General features: G+C 37.7%; 1 protein-coding gene across 4 annotated transcripts in view; it reads right to left on the bottom strand.

Annotated features, from left to right (window-relative positions):
• LOC135204066 (non-structural maintenance of chromosomes element 4 homolog A-like) overlaps positions 1-15,058 on the bottom strand; it is a 111,499-nt gene that overhangs the window by 37,438 nt on the left and 59,003 nt on the right. For all 4 annotated transcript variants that reach the window (XM_064234041.1, XM_064234042.1, XM_064234043.1 and 1 more), the window contains 3 exons: positions 14,466-14,596; positions 5,971-6,035; positions 4,711-4,858 (listed from right to left, as the gene is read on the bottom strand). In XM_064234041.1, the coding sequence (XP_064090111.1) occupies positions 4,711-4,858; positions 5,971-6,035; positions 14,466-14,596 (344 nt within the window). The remainder of the gene's footprint in view (positions 1-4,710; positions 4,859-5,970; positions 6,036-14,465; positions 14,597-15,058) is intronic.

Raw genomic sequence — 15,058 nt, 5'->3', positions numbered from 1 at the left:
TCTGTGAAGAAGAGACTCCTTTGGTTACAAAAAAGCACCAAAGCTCCCTCTTCTTAAGAGGGCCAAAAGCAAAGTGAGAGGCAAGTTCATCAGCACCATCCCTAATTGACTTGTCAGCGCACGACAATGCCCCAAGTCAGTCTGACGCCAAGTCCACCGGAAGAAGGGGGCAGTCCTCCAACTTTAAAGCCAAAGCTCCAACTGTCCAGTCTAAAAAGCTCATAATTTCAAAGAAAGCACATCCCAATGGTTAACGTTGACCAGACCAGAGAAGTCCCCCTGAGAGGAGGCAGACACTCCCATGAAAGGAGCCTCTCCGGTGGCATAAAACCTGTATCTTTTATTAACCCCTTCGCCACTGGCCTGCTGCAAATGCTTGCATACCGCATAAGACCCCCTGTCAACCGCGAGTATCAATCATTACTTGCTCCCACTAAATTTTATGTTATTCATATTTTTCCTTTATATTCTTATGTAAAAACATTGTGTGTACGGATATCAATGAATATTTTTACCCCATTGCCCAAAAATTACAAAAAATATAGTAAGAATATCAGAAAAAATAGGAATATTTAGTGGAAAAAGTAACTGCAGAAGTAGGAACTGTTATAAAGTAGTAGAAATAGTAGTAAAGTAATAGAAATAAAGTAGCAGAAAAAGTAGTAAAGTACGTAGTAGTAAAGTAGTAGTAGTGAGTAGTGGAATAGCAGTACAGTTTTCTTACTGAAACAGTTATTCCTAGGTTTCATACAGAAACAGCATATACATCAATGAATGTTTACGGCACTGGTAATAATATAATAAAACGTAATAAACAGTAATAATAATAATAATAATAATAATAATAATAATAAGAATAAATAATAATAATAATAATAATAATAATGATAATAAAAGCAACAGCATCTCGTGACCAATATGTATATACATATGGGGCAGTTTATTCACCCCCATTATCATCGGCAAGCTATAAAAAACACATCTCATCACGAGTAACAGGCCTCCATAGAAGTCCTTTCTCCTTACGCTTTCCTGTTGAATGAAAGTACTACTCTGCCTGAGCATTCATCCATTCACACAATTTGTCAATTACATCACCACAAAAAAGGAAAAAAAATGCATCACGTAAGCAGGTGAAATCTGGTGTGTAAGCAGGAATCCCATTGCCACCCTCCGTGAATCAGGGGGGGCTGGGTCTGGGCGGAAGTCACAAGATGGATCAGTTATGAACTGCCAGCCTTCATCGACAAGAGGTTCAATGTCTTCCAAACACTCGTGGTCACTGTCAACCTCTAAGAAATTATCACTATAATCATCATCTGATAGATTTGGCAGGTACTCAGACCCTGACTCTGAAACACTATCATCTGACATGATACTGAAAAAAAACATATAAAATAACTGCAATCAAAAGGGAAAAAGGTTTAGAATTCAAATCTACATGGTTTACGGACAAAATCGTAATCATCCTTCTCAGATAATAGCCTGAGGCGCACTGGCATATGTTGGCCAGTACCCCTCCTAATATCCCATATGAAAATGACGTCACGACGTCTATCGGACGCTCATTGGTTAGAATGAATTGTGGGTGGAGCTTCAGCACCTCTCTCGTACACAATACTGTGTCTGGAAACCATCCAAGCTGAAGAAAACGCTTTGCTTTTCGAGGAGGGATGAAAGACGTACACACGTACGTCCCGGTCTTTTATTACTGTACCGTAAAAGACGTACATGTGTATGTCCCAGTGCTGAAGGGGTTAATCAGCTTTGATGGTGGAAACACGGAAAAAGCCTTCCCAACTCTTACTTGGTCACTAACCAGTCTTCCACAATCCACAGAGATTTCTTTGAAGCCTTAGACATAACCAGCTTCGGAGGCAGAGGGTGCATATGCTTCCTCCTCATCATAAAAATATAAGCAGGAGACCTGGGAGCTGCTGTGACAAAATAATCCGGGTATGTGTTCAGAAGATACGTAGGAATAGAGTTGGCTTCTTGTTCTTCCTCCTCTGACAGAACAGGAGAAAGAGAAGGTTCTGCAGGCTTATGAGCTGACTGACTTCCTTTCAACAGACACCAACTAATCCAACTCTTGACAAAGCAGTAACAGGCTCGAATCACGGCGAGTCGAAGATAAAATCAACACGACAAGAGCCGCAAGTGTTGAAACATTCGACACTGCAGGAGTCACCTGTGTTGAAAAAAACGTAGCACGAGAAGTCGAAGGCACATCCAACGACTATACAAGCGTTGAACACTTCAAAGTTGCCAAAATGCGACAATATGCTTGAGAGTTGGAGATGTCAGCAGACATAACACGACCTTGTGGAGATGTGGAAGTCGCGACACTACAAGAAGGCCATGGACCATGATCCACTTCCTCGGACTTTTAACAGGACAGGGGGAGACATTCCTTACAGTCGCACTTCTTTCCAATGGATGTGAAGCTGATGAATCATGCCACTTACACCATCTCATGGGAGAGGGATCACTTGACTCGGACAACAACAGAGCACGGAAAAAAACACCTTTCCAACAGCACTCTGTCAACTCCTGCTGGTGCACCGCAGGATCGGCGGTATTTTTCCCAGAGGCGGGGGAGAGGAACAGGGACCTTCGTCTTGGAGAACTGGTGGGAAAAACAGCCACCCCCTTAGAAAGCACTGCACTGTTAGCCTTTTCAACAAAAGACTTCGACAAACCTAATACCATAAAATTATTTGCTAAAACATCAAACCTTTTCTCGAACCTAATTCAAGGATGGCAATGGGGTCAGAAGAAACTGCATGGGAAGCTGGTACAGGAGTTAAAGGATCAATAGCTAGATTTGCAGAAGCAGAGAGGATAAACTAGTCTTACTCTCACTTCTAAGAGCTGCCTTCCTCTTTCTATCTTTAACTAACTTATCGGAGTGAGAAATAAATACCTTCTACTGATTATCACTCCAATCTTTACACTTCTCACGAGTGGAATCTCGAGTACGTTCAGACCTGTTCCCCATACATTTAATACACTCAGTATGAGGGATGTAAACAGGTTTTACCTTCATACTAGCTCTGCACCCTCCGGTGCCGAACCTAACTCCTGAAGGGCTAGAATCTGACATGATGGAACAAAAAGCCACAAATAATTGCAAGCAAACTAACTAAACTAATTATTGCAAAACACAAAGCAAGTATCATGAAAAGACAGACAAACCATCAAAGCAATGCAGAAAAGTCTGCACCAACCAGGAGCCAGCAGAGAATGAATAGGATACACTTAGTTGTACCTGTTCCTCCCTCGAATGGGGGGAGATGAAGTCACCATCATCGGCACCAGCCCGAGAAAAGCCGTTATTAGGCTCAGAGGTCTGGATAAACTAATCCTTTATAAAAATAATAGTAACCTACATTGGTAATGGCAATGACACCGCAAAGTTTGAATTTTTGTCTGCTGTGTAGGGAACCTACAGCTACATAATTGTTCGGTAAGACACTACAATAAAAAAAATAGCTTACATGCTGTGCATGACATGTGAGGAATAAACAATATGACCAATTTTTAAGAGTAATTTGTATTTTAGCAGTATATACAATACAAACTAGAGCCTTTTAAAATTTAAACCCACCTTAACTTTGTCCCTGTGGCTGTATGAGTGAAGGGTATTAAAATGATGCTTCCCTATTTCAAGATCTAACAGCAATTGGATTTGTACATGTAGTTTTTCATGTTTAGTTCTAGAGAGCTGTTATACCTTCTCAAAAGAATGAAAAATTTCTAAAAAGCAAATTCTAAAAAACATAGTACGCAGACTGTTTCAGAAATTACACAGAAATTGAGTAGGTTAAGTATTTTTCCATGGTCTCCATCTTGAAAGTGGTTGTTTCAGTAAGCCCACAGAAAAATTGTGCTGATTAAGCATCTTTAAAGGTCCTAGTCCCATTCCCAGCAGTCTCAGGAAACCATAAAAAGTGGAAGGGTATATTGTTAAAACTGTTATCTAGATTAACAAAGGAGTGTGTGTGTATGCAGTCATAAATGGCTGTCTCAAGGTGGTTCACCAATGTAACATATTTTGTCCTGGGAGAGGGTTTGTGCTGTCTGCTTGGTGTGCTTCTTTATGGAAACTGGTTGGTGGGTGTGGTTGCCATTTGTCTGGTAGTTATTCAATGATCACTGTTATTTTTGCTTGTTTGTCGATACCTCATGGAGTCATAATGATCCTCAAGACTGTTAGTGCTTGGTCCTGTTTCAAAATATTGATTCTGGTTCCTTTTGTATGGTATAATCATCCCCTATGGCTATTCGCTGATTCGGAAATTACTTTTTAATATTTTGCCCAATATTGCTTGTCAGTACTAATGTAGAGTTTGGTGTTAACAGATATTAAGGGATAAGGTGAGTGGAAATAGAAAAATAAAAGACTATTTTTCAATTAGTACTCAAGACAGGACTGTATTATCCACTACAAAAGTTTACTGTACTATAGTAAATAATGTATCATATTATTTATAATTTAATAAATAAATGACTGTTTACATTACACATGGGTAAGGTTTGTGGGAAACAGTACTAGAAGTTGAACAAATGTTTGGAGTGCCAAAAAGCATTCTCAGATTTTCTAATTTGCAGGGACTGGAGTCCCAAATCCTAGCATATCTGCAAGGACATCCATACTGTATTTGTCAAGGGAAATTGAATGCAAAGAATTATGTAAATACAACTCACCGCTACTGGCACCACTTTTGGTCCAACTTTATCTTCAGTTCTTTTTCTCTGAAGTCTTTGTTTTTTTGGCTTTTCAAAATCAATCCCAGCAAATATACTCTCCACTGGAGCAGTGCTTTGAAATATTGAAGATACAGCTTTTCCTAATCTGCAAGAGCAAAATAAAATTAGTTACACCAATTGAAGGCTTTTATGAAAAACTATATTTACCAAATCCTTAAGAAAATTTCTAATTCTATGTTTTCTTTATTGGTAAATTCTATGTTGCACGTAGTAATAAGATTTAAATGAAGCACATGTTACCTACCCACTTTGCATACTTCCATGTCATGAACAACTCAATAATAATGAATAAGAATGCATGAATAGCAGCCACCCCTCCCTTTCCTACTTTAACAAAGATGATTCTTATCTTGATTTAACTTAAAACAGAGAAAAACTGACACTCCAAACTGTTGATTCTTATTTTGATTTAACTCAAACAGGGGAAAAACAGACACCCAAACTGTTATATCAAGTGTTACATGGTAAACACAACTTAACTTTCAATTCTTACTGTTAAAATGGGTTTAAAGAATTGCAAGTTACTGACATACTTGAAACTGCCAAAAGTATGACAGTGGTCACTGAAGTGGCACCTTCGGTAACTGAGTTCCTAGGAAAGAACCACCCCAACTAAAAAGATGTATGAAAAGATGATCATTAACTCAAGTGAGTTACCTTTTGAGTATATTAATATTTTACTTTCTTACTCCTATGACTATTGGAATGGCCTCTGGGGCCATGGCTTGAACAACTTTGAATCTAAACCATGTGATGATGACTACATATTAATTAGACACAATGTTAACTTGTGGCCTTTAAGACGAATTTCAAATATTTTCAGCACATTTTGAACATGTACTGTGGCACCACCCAGGTCCTACGTGCCATGGGTTGAATTTATATTGAATAAAGAGGTTTCTTGAATGCTTTATCAGTTCTGGTCCAGAACTTTCATAGATAATTCTTAAATGGACATGCTATCTACACTATTTTTTCTTTTCTTTTTTCTTGAAAGGGGGCATGACCCATATTTAAACAAACCTGAGACTACTTTACCCATGCACTCGTAATGCTAAATTTAGTCGTAACTGATCCAGTAGCTCTGGAGAAGAGTTTTAAAATGTGAAAAGTTTATGCCAGACAGATAAATATACAGACATGTGCCAGACAAACTTTGAGGCAGAGTATTAGCTTACACTGAATACTGAACATTACCTTTTCCAATATGTATTATCCTGGAGATTCACGTGTGTCTCATCCTCTAACTGTGTGAACTGCATCTGAAAAAATTGAGACAAACAGTTACCAAACTGAAAAGTGCATAATTACACAATTTCCCTTTAACATGGAACATAGAAAGAGGAAGTTTCTACAATTACAACCTATTAGAGCTTACAAATACTAATTTCTTAGTAGCAAAATTACAGTAATAGTCAATGAAAACCCATCATTTACTTTGGGCTACATCTGTGGTCTTCATACATGCTAGACAATCCATTTCCACATTCGATTTCATGAATCCCAGACATTTCATTCCTGATTTATAAGAAAACTATCTGTTAGCTGATACTTCAGTCTAGATACTGCTCTGAAAAGGAGGAAGGGAAGAAAGAGAGTTTAGTCATTCAGCAATTGCAGTCCTAGACTTACACTATATGAAATCACTCGAGCAAGATACTTGTCTGTCCAAACTGTTCAGTACAAACACCACTTGTTCAGCAGTCACCAGAAGTCTCAAAGATAAGGGTATCAAGGAACATGAGAGTAACATGCCTCACGAAGAATGAGGTACGGGATGTCTACATATGCTAAAACCTGTCCTCAATAATTGGAAAACTGAAAAGTTCCTCCAAAAGGCTGTGAGCAGTCTCATGCTCTTAACTGCTCTTAACGATGTGGGCTTTCACACAAGTTAGGAGAGTGACATCTTTCTCAGAGGAGTCGTAAGCTCAGTGGGTACCTCATGAAGCCAGCAAAGGAGACAGTTCCTGGACACCTGGGTATTACTAGCCTGTGCTCACGAAAACAGCTTCGACTCTCTTCTGGTAATATCTTATAGCTCGTGGTTGGACAAAAGAAGCATCTCATCTGGATAATCACTGACAAAGGCTTGGGGTTGAAAGCACTTCAAAGCACTCTCATATCTCGCATCAGGAACTGAGAATATCTAAGATCTGCTACAAAACTGGGAATGAAAGAGAAGCAGAGACCCTCTAATAGCCACACAAAATGCCACAAAACTCCTCAATGCACTTCACCAAGACTAAGATAGCTAAAGGATAGTCTTGAGAGCAAGCCCTTGGTCCAAAGCTTTACCTCTGTTGCATACAGCTAGAGAATAGCCTTACAGCAGAGCTTGATAGGAGTTTGTCTCAAAGAAGGTGAACAAGGAAGTCTACGTGACCTGCTGAACTCTGACCCAAAAGAAACCCCTAGCCTCAAGAGTTTGCAGATCTGGATGACAATCAACTTGCTTCACCCAATGAGGAGTAACCAGGGTTATCTTGAAATCCAGGGTAATCAGAACTGCTGATCACCAGATGAAGTAAACCTTAAGACTGTCCGAGGGATGTGACTTCCATCACTGCCCTGGGATCGAACATAGGAGAGCCCCTAAGCTCAAACCACCTCTGCCATTCAAGGGAATAAGAACCACTCCATCCCTACAACCTGACCCTAGCAAATGAGCTAGTTTGCCAAAATATTCCACCTAAGCAGAACAGCTCAACATCATAGTAAACCATCTTGTCCATTTGCAAATACTCATTTGTAAAGAAGGAGCAAGACTGTCCCCTTTTGCTTGACATATGCAAGTAGTATACAGTTGTGTTGTAGCTTATCAGCACTACAGTGACCTATCAACTGTTACAGGCAAATTTGCTGGGATAGTAATGCTTCAAGCATTTGCAGAACATTGATATGCAGATAAGCTGTGCCCTGCAGCAATGTCCCCAACATGAACGAATCTCTCAGGCATTTCTTAGCCCTCTTCTGATGCATCCATGAGCTGTAGCATTTTAGGAGTTAAAGTATTTGCAAAAAACTGCTAAAGGGGTTCCAGTTGCCCAATCATCATGCTAGAATCTTCTCCTTGATTCAATGACACAAGTCGAGAGGACAAGTTGCATGGAGCTGCTCAGAGGTACCTCAGCCATCGCTGAAATTAGAGCAGGAGGATCTGCTTGTACAAAATTAGCTTTTCTAAGACAACGGCTGGCTGAGGACAGCCTGCCAAAGCTGAGCTGGTTGTTGCTGCTGCTACAGGAACCAAAGCTAATACTTCCTGAGTTTGGAAGTCTAAAAGTACAAACAAGTACTTTCTCTGTTGCTTGGGTATGAGATCCAAACTCTTGCAGTTTACCATGGTCTCCCACTTTCTAACCCTCCCCCCCCCCCCCACACAAAAAAAAAAAAGAAAAGAAAAGTAGGAGATCTCTGTAATGGAGCAAAAGTCGTCTTGGAGGATGCCAGTACTAACTAATTGTCCAAGTAACACAGCAAGCATATACCTTGCAAATGGGCCTAAGCTGAAACTCAAGAGGGAATCCTCAGTAAATACCTGTGAGGCTTCTATCACTTCAAAACATAGAGCTTGGAATTGGCAAACAGCTCTGTTGCAGACAAAATAGAAAGGATTCTATCAAAAGCATTAAGTAGTCCTCTATCATGGGATGCAGCACAGCAAATGGTGCTTCCATTTAAAAACAAGAGCAACATATGCTCATTACAATGAAAATTTGAAGATCAGTCACCAAACCCAATTGAGACGCCTCACAAAACACTCCTCACTAACACTCCGCCACACAGATGTTCACAGAAAACCACCTGGACAATTTGAAAATGTCCAGTCTGATAACCCAGATGATCTAAATTGTTGGAAAGATGGGAAAAATGATATTTTTAGTGTAAAATAAGGTTTTGTATATACTTACCCAGTAATTATGTAGCTATCGTTTCCAATGTTCGGCAGCCTAATTCAAATTTCGCAGGTTGCGCTTCGATTGTTCAGTGTAACTAACAGTGCCGTCCCCCAACAGCAATACCAGGAACAACTTAACAAAGCACTTAATTTTGTTTCATGGATAATGTCCATCAGAGAGGAGGGCGGGTGGGCTCTGATCATATAATTATTGGGTAAGTATATACAAAACCTTATTTTGCTATAAAAATATAATTACAGTGGTACCTCGACATACGAAAGGCTCAACTTACGAAAAGCTCGAGATACGAAAGCAAATATGTACGAAGATTTTTTTGGCTCTACATACGAAAATAGTTCAAGTTACAAAAGGTTGTTGCTGTAAAGTCCCGAGATTCGCCCGGACCACCGAGAACAATTTTAAAACTCGCTCGCCGCCAACTGAGTAAACTCGCCACCATCCTCCCGCTCTCCCATTGGTTCCTGATGATAGTCACCCCATAAGATCCTGCTCTCCTATTGGTCAACATCTACCCCTTGTGCTCTATGTATTCTATTGGTAAAAGGATGCTGTAAATTGAAAAACTTATTCATGCAATACATTTAATAAAAAAAAACATTAGGTAAAGATAGAATAAAGAATAGAAATGAATGGTTATTATACTGTTTGGTAGTTTCAGTAGTTGAAGATAGATGAAAATTTGATTACTGTACGTACTGTGTGCTAGGTGAAAGTGGTTGCTTGGCGATCGTTCGGTACTTGTAAGTGCTGAACGTAAACAGAAGTTTGGAAGTTTTTTTTTGTTTGATTGTTTATTATAGTTAATGGTTACTTAATAACTATTTGAAATGAGTACATGCAATACATTTAATAAAAAAAATTGTGAATTAGATATCATAAAATATAAAATAAATCAGACTGCTATCATCGAAGCCAACAAATACATATTTTCTAGAATTCTTCTCCTGTTTTAATATTACGTATATGTTTCACTGTTACATTGGTAATTCATGATAATTGAAATAAAAGCTGGCAAAGGCATGGGAAGGAAGCGATGGAGCCAGGCACGGGAGCAAATGACAAAGATCGGAGGAGTACTAAGAGAGAACTGGCGTTAGCGTTGGGAGGTGAAGGAAATTGACAGACGATACATGAGAGGCGAGATGCCGGTACATCTGGTAATCTCGGTTACTGATTACTTTCATGAAAATAATCGATAAATAATCGATTACTGACTACATACTTTACTACGTATAGGGAATACTGGCATCTAGGCCTGAAACATTCATAATATATGAATACATCAGCCTTTCACATTCAGACATGCATTTAAACATAATGTAAATCAATGCATAACACCAAAATAACAATAATTTATATCAACAGCCGTTTTGCATTTAGTATCAAAGCCAATCAACTTTAGTAATGAAAAAACACTGCTTTTGTTCTCCAATTAGTGATAAAGGAATTAACAAATATTATTTACAAAAATATGAAATTTCATTTCATGTATTCAGATGTATGTATATAAAATAACTTACCCTTCTAAATATACATATGTGTTTAAATCACCAAATGTTTTCATATTAAGTCTCAAAGCAAATTCGACTCTAATATAAATGAAAATTTATGAATACACGATTACTCCAAAAGAAATCATTTTAAAAATTATCATGAATGAAAGCAATCGCAATCAGTGACTAATTACGTGCCCCCCCTAATCAACTCAAGTGGTCTGTGCTCTGGTCTAAATCAGAAACTGATTATGTCCCCCGCTAACTGACAAGAGTGGCTGTGCTCAAGTCTAAATGACTCGAGTGGCCACCTGTGCTCCAGAGCGCCTAGTGAGGTCGATGCTATCGGCTTCAATGTGAAACGTTCACAATTGCGTGACGCCAGGAAAATACCTCCGTACGCCAAGGCCATGTAAGCCTTCTCCGTACACTGAGGTCATATAAGCCTTCTCTACCAAAGCCTCCCGAGCCAAACATAAACATCATTCTCTCCTTAATACTTTCAACCTCCACACTTTCAGTCTCTGCAAAGGAAAGTGATGAGTGTCGTAAGCACAGTAAACTAAAAACGTATTGGCCAATGCAATCGTTTGGCCTAAAAGAATGTCTCAACATTCACAAATTACTTTAAGGTAACTCTATTTACCAGCAGCTTGGTACAGTACGTCTAACCTAAGGGAATCATGTAACCTTCACGAATTACTTTTAAAAGGTAACTATAAACCGGCGACTTACACGTAACCTAATCCTGGTAAGTAAATAATAAATGCAAAGGTTCTAAGATACAAGAATGGAATAACATTTGAGAATTATTTTAAGGTGATTATTACCAGTGTCAGGCTAATGACCAATGGCCGATAAACAAAATCTAAACAAAAGCTTGGCCTTAAGGAATGATGTATAAAATCATGATTATTTAAGGCAATTATTAACCAACGACTTGCGCATAGCATAAGCCTGTTAAATAAAATTTATATACAATAGTTTTAGGCCTAATTGAATGGAGTTACATTCAAGGACTATTGCCGGAGAATACAAATATCCGGCTTGATGATAGTCTGAATAAAACAAACAAAGGACAAGACTCATCCTGCTCGAAGGCTACCAATGCGTTCCGGTGGTTGTGTAACACTAAACGAAATCCGGTGATATACCCAGAAAATAAGAACAAGCTGCTGTAAGCACTCGATGTTTAGTCAAGCGCGGCAGGAAACAGAATGAAGTGCTTTGCTAAGTTGTTCCTAGTATTGCCGTTGGGGGACAGCACTGTTACATCTACAATTGAAGCGCTACCAGCGAAATTTGAATTAGGCTGCCGAACGTTGGAAACCATAGCTATATAATTACAGGGTAAGTCTCATATACAAAATGAGGCATTTGTTCCCTAAATGACAACCTCTATTTTTGCAAAGTGTCATCTGCAGAATTAGTTATTATTATTATACTTCTAGTTATTGTTATTACTGGTATTTTTCTTTTTTCATTATTAATGTGATAATCAGTACTATATAGGGTTTTGCTACACTCAGTTTTTTTATTTAACCTACTGGACCAGACTATTGTAACCAAATACAGTCCCTAGCTGGAATTCAATTATGTATATACAATCTGTTCACTAATTGTTATGATTTTTAATATATTTTTTTACTATTCTCAATACAGAGGGCCCCTATATTTGCATTCTCTAGATTCATGGACTTACACATTTGCAGATTTCTCTCTGGAACATATCCCACCATATTCGAGGGAAATTCGCCTATTTGCGGTATTTTTCTATGAGAAATATCCACAAATTGCTGTTTTTTAATCAATTTCATCATAAATTGCACTTTTTGTGATAAAACTATTAAAAAAAACAGGTGTAAACATTTTCAGTGGATTTTTCTTGAGTTTTAACTAACAAAATAAGCCATTTTAAGCATTTTCTTATAGGGGTTCCAACTATTCGCGGGTACTAACTTTTCGAAGGGGTCTAGTACGCATCCCCCCTGAAACTGGGGGGGACAACTGTATTATTACTAATTTTATTACCATTATTATGATTACTATATTTTACACTGTACTTCAGCAACTGTGTGGATACTGCAGATCAATCTTTTTTATCATGTTATTTCATGTATATGTATCTAGTTTGTGTATGTTATTGTCTAAACTTTGTATATTCCATGTATATGGCCTTCAGCTCAAATATAAATTATTATTATTATTATTATTATTATTATTATTATTATTATTATTACTGTTTTATTAAATGCTCTGCCTTTTGACTCCTCCAAAAGCGAATTAACATACATACTTGAAAGCATTCCTATACGACACATTGGTCGAAAGCTATGAAGCTAGAATAATAATCTAGCTCGGAAACAACCAAATATACTATAAGCAATGTAAATCTGGGATGAAAAATATTATTCAAGTAGAAGCAAGAGATTTGCCGATAGCTGAAGAATGAAAATGTGCATTTCAACGGAAAAAAGGAATAGGCTAGCAGACAAGAATTTAGAATGAGCAAAAACACTGAGCAATTGGTTAAACCACTGACCGAGTAGACGTAACATCAGAATAAGTAAAACTTGCTACTGACACATTATCTTAATAAAACAGTCTACGTATACCTATATTATTAATCCTGAGTGTTAATAACCTCAAACTAGGTGCCAATGATGGCAGAATGCACATACATAGTGAAGATTAACACAGCAAAATGGTCATCAGGGCAGCGATTCGACTTTTTGTTTGAGTGCCGACTCGCCTAGTCAGCACGGAGATATAAGATTCATCCCAAATAAATAAAGCTAAAATTATTATAGCAATGTGGCAAGTTTTTGTTCAGTTAAATAATTTTTTGCATAGATCATGTCTTGGGAGTCCATGGAAAGAAAAATCATCTAGAAGATGAACACAAGAGTGCTGACTGCTTGTTATGAACCCATAGATTTATATTTTTCATACAAAGAATTCTTTACACTAGTCTTTATGTCTCCTGATTGTTCCTTATCTTCAGTAATTGATATCCTTAAAGCCTCAAGAAAAGTGAAGATGAAAAATTTAAAATGAGCTATAAGTAAAAGACTCTAACAGGAATTTGAACCTTTGTTCCTCCAATCACCAGTCAGACACATAACCTGTTAGGCTGCAGTGTCTTGCCAAGGATGTGTAAATTATATTTTTGAATAAAAAAGAATATAAATCAAAACCTTCTGTTTTCTGGAGGATGTTCAATATAATTTCATTAGTATTATATGTATAAAATTATTAATGACTTTCAGGCTGAAATACAGCATCTTGGTCATATTAAAGGATATCTACCAAAAGGTCCCTTCTTAAAATTTACATTGTATTCTCTCGCATAATCTAATTACTTATTGCCTAGCAAGAGCACCTTTGCTGAAATTATTGTAAAAGTCCATACAGAACTTTCCTTCTAATCTTGCTAACAAACTGACACACAGGCAAACAGGTACACAGACAGACAGATACGAGAAACAAACAAAACCAAAAACATAAGACTTTCATAGTGGAAGTAGATATACAACACAATAATGTAGACCTATTGAAGTAGAGAGAGAGAGAGAGAGAGAGAGAGAGAGAGAGAGAGAGAGAGAGAGAGAGAGAGAGAGAGAGGAAAAATCAGGAAATGTGAAAGAATAAAGTAGACGACAGACAACAATACCTCTTCCGATTGAACCTCATCACTCTTAATATCAATAAACTTCTATACAGTTGTGTCTTTGGTCTTGCACATTTACAATATTGCTGCTCGCACTGTTGACAGTTCTTTTTGAACTCTGACCAGTATTTGTACATGTTCTGTCGACAGCAGAGAAGATTTCCTAGCACTTGTGTAGAATTGTTTTAAAAAAATACTTGAGTAGAACAGCTCTCTATGATTTTCGACTAATCCGTTGTGAAATCCAAGCCTAACGCTAATATTTCAAGATAAACATGTACATAGCTTTTATAGCTTACATTCTCATCCTTTCTCCAATCTTAATTTTAAATGGAAAACTATATATTGCACTCCAATTTAAAATATTAAAAGCATTTAATTCTTCTTTTTTTTAACTAATTTTTCTACAGGTTGATAACTCATTTTTCTTGAGGAAACTACATTTTTTTATTAGAAAAATCAAAATCCTCTCCTACGGCTAGGATGGCAGGGGTAACCTCTGATGTCATACAGTACCTACTCAATTCTTCTTCCCACGCTTCACCTCCCATCCCTAAAATAGATTCTTAACAACCAGTAATAATGAGGACATACAACAGTACTTACCAATTTCCGGGAGAATTCGGTAGGATGAAATTCAGTTGTATTAAACTGTCTCCTTTCAATGGTTGCTTTCATCAACTGACCACATGTCTTCAAATATTCTGCATCTAGCGCAGCCTCCCTAGGTCTCATAACTGAAAGAAAAATTTCAAAAGATTGTTTAGCAGCTTTTACTTCCTGGTATCAGTAACATTACTGCATGCTGCTACATAGAATTTGAACTAAATTTTCACTTACTGCACACTACTATGCTGTGAAATTTATCATGCCTTTAAAAATTTCATATTCATTAGGGAAAAAATTATCCTTGCACCATAAAAGGAAAAATACTCCCTCTAAGGGGGAACAGCACTAAATCTCTTGTGCTCGCTCTCTCAAATTGTGTGTCTATATCCAACTTGGGAGGGGGGAAGGTGAATGACAGTCAGGTATGAAAATACTCTATCCAAGATTGTGTACTACCAAACTTACAGATGCATGATCCCTGTGGTTCAAATTATGAGCTAGAACATGATAACTTGGTATGTCCGACCTAGAAGTTAGTATGTAACGTCTCCAATCAAGGACTGACCAAAACAGAACTTCAAGTCCTATAC

Source organism: Macrobrachium nipponense, chromosome 44 (assembly GCF_015104395.2).
Source record: "Macrobrachium nipponense isolate FS-2020 chromosome 44, ASM1510439v2, whole genome shotgun sequence".
Lineage (NCBI taxonomy): Eukaryota > Metazoa > Arthropoda > Malacostraca > Decapoda > Palaemonidae > Macrobrachium > Macrobrachium nipponense.
Note: the sequence above shows the minus strand (reverse complement) of the source record. Positions and strands in the feature narration are given on the sequence as shown.